The following is a 1,361-nucleotide window of genomic DNA, read 5'->3' on the forward strand; positions in this document are numbered from 1 at the left end:
CCACCCATTCATTCACTTATTTATTCAATCACTCACTCTAGTATTCACAAATCTCATTCCCTCTCTCTTTCTTGTACTTAACCTTTCTCTTATTTACTCACACACCCACTCTTTCATTTACTCACCTGCTCGATCACTCGTTTATTCCTGAGAGGGAAAGATTATTTTATCGAGAGTCTCCATCTGCCTGAATCGATTCTGTATCTCATTCAGCTCGGGTAGGCCTTTGCGTGTACGGTTGAATCACCCCTTCTCCTATATCATCTAGATTATGTCAAATAAGAGGAAACCGTCACTCCCTCCCTCACTTACTTACTCACTTAATCATTCATTTCCCACTCATTTATTCACGGACTCGCAGACTCAATGACTCAAAGGGGACAAAAATGTTTACCCACTCACACACTCACTGACTCTCTCACTCCTCTACTCAATCACTCACTCATCCACTCAATCATTCATTCAGTTACCCAATGACTCATTCACTCACACACTCTCTCCTCTACTCAATTACTCATTCATCCACTCAACCATTCATTCATTCACTCACTCTCTCACTCACTCACTCACTCAATCACTCACTCTCTCACTCACTCACTCACTCACTCTCTCACTCACTCACTCATTCACTCACTCACTCACTCACTCACAGCCCTACTCGTACATTAACTGTCACACTCAATCACTCACATCTCACACACTCAACAACAACAACCACACACTCACACGCTCATCCATCCCACCCTTCATATCCCCTCCTCAGTGGTCCTATCTGCCCCTTGTAGGGAACAAGCAAACAGACCAATGGCATTACGCCGTGTCTGTGTATACTTCTATGGGCTCTGTCCCGCGATTGGACGCCCTCCCCTACTGTGTTTTGATTGGTCAGTATGGACAGACTCCGCCCACACTCTTGTACGATGGCGTCAGAGAGGTAAGTGTTTAACATAACCCTTAGCACTCACTGCGCCAGTTTAGCTGAATCATGGCATCGCTCGATTGTTTACAGTCATTTTGAAATAAATCTTTCAAACCTCAGCAAATTCATTTTATCTATTATCCGACAGTATACCTACTACTTTGATTGTATTTCGAACCCTGTTTCTTGTTTATTTTATACAAATAGGTTAAGTACGTGTGGAGTTACACGGAAACCAGACGACAAAATTGCTTGTGTACGAAGGAGATTTAAACAACCTTCTGTACACTAAGTGTTAATTAAACATAATATATTTAGCATATTTATCTGGTGTGTACTTACTCTCACGTCTGTCTGTCTGTCTGTCTGTCTGTCTGTCTGTCTGTCTGTATGTATGTATGTATGTATGTATGTATGTATGTATGTATGTATGTATGTATGT

General features: G+C 41.8%; 1 protein-coding gene across 1 annotated transcript in view; it reads left to right on the top strand.

Moving 5' to 3' along the window:
* Window positions 1-934, top strand: part of LOC101861989 (putative GPI-anchored protein pfl2) — a gene marked incomplete at its 3' end in the record, with an annotated part of 39,169 nt that extends 38,235 nt beyond the window's left edge. Inside the window, 1 exon segment of the mRNA XM_013088314.2 lies at window positions 764-934. Within this exon segment, the coding sequence (XP_012943768.2) occupies window positions 764-934 (171 nt within the window).
* Between the last annotated feature and the right edge of the window lie 427 nt (window positions 935-1,361).

This window comes from Aplysia californica, unplaced genomic scaffold (genome assembly GCF_000002075.1).
Source record: "Aplysia californica isolate F4 #8 unplaced genomic scaffold, AplCal3.0 scaffold00722, whole genome shotgun sequence".
Classification (NCBI taxonomy): domain Eukaryota; kingdom Metazoa; phylum Mollusca; class Gastropoda; order Aplysiida; family Aplysiidae; genus Aplysia; species Aplysia californica.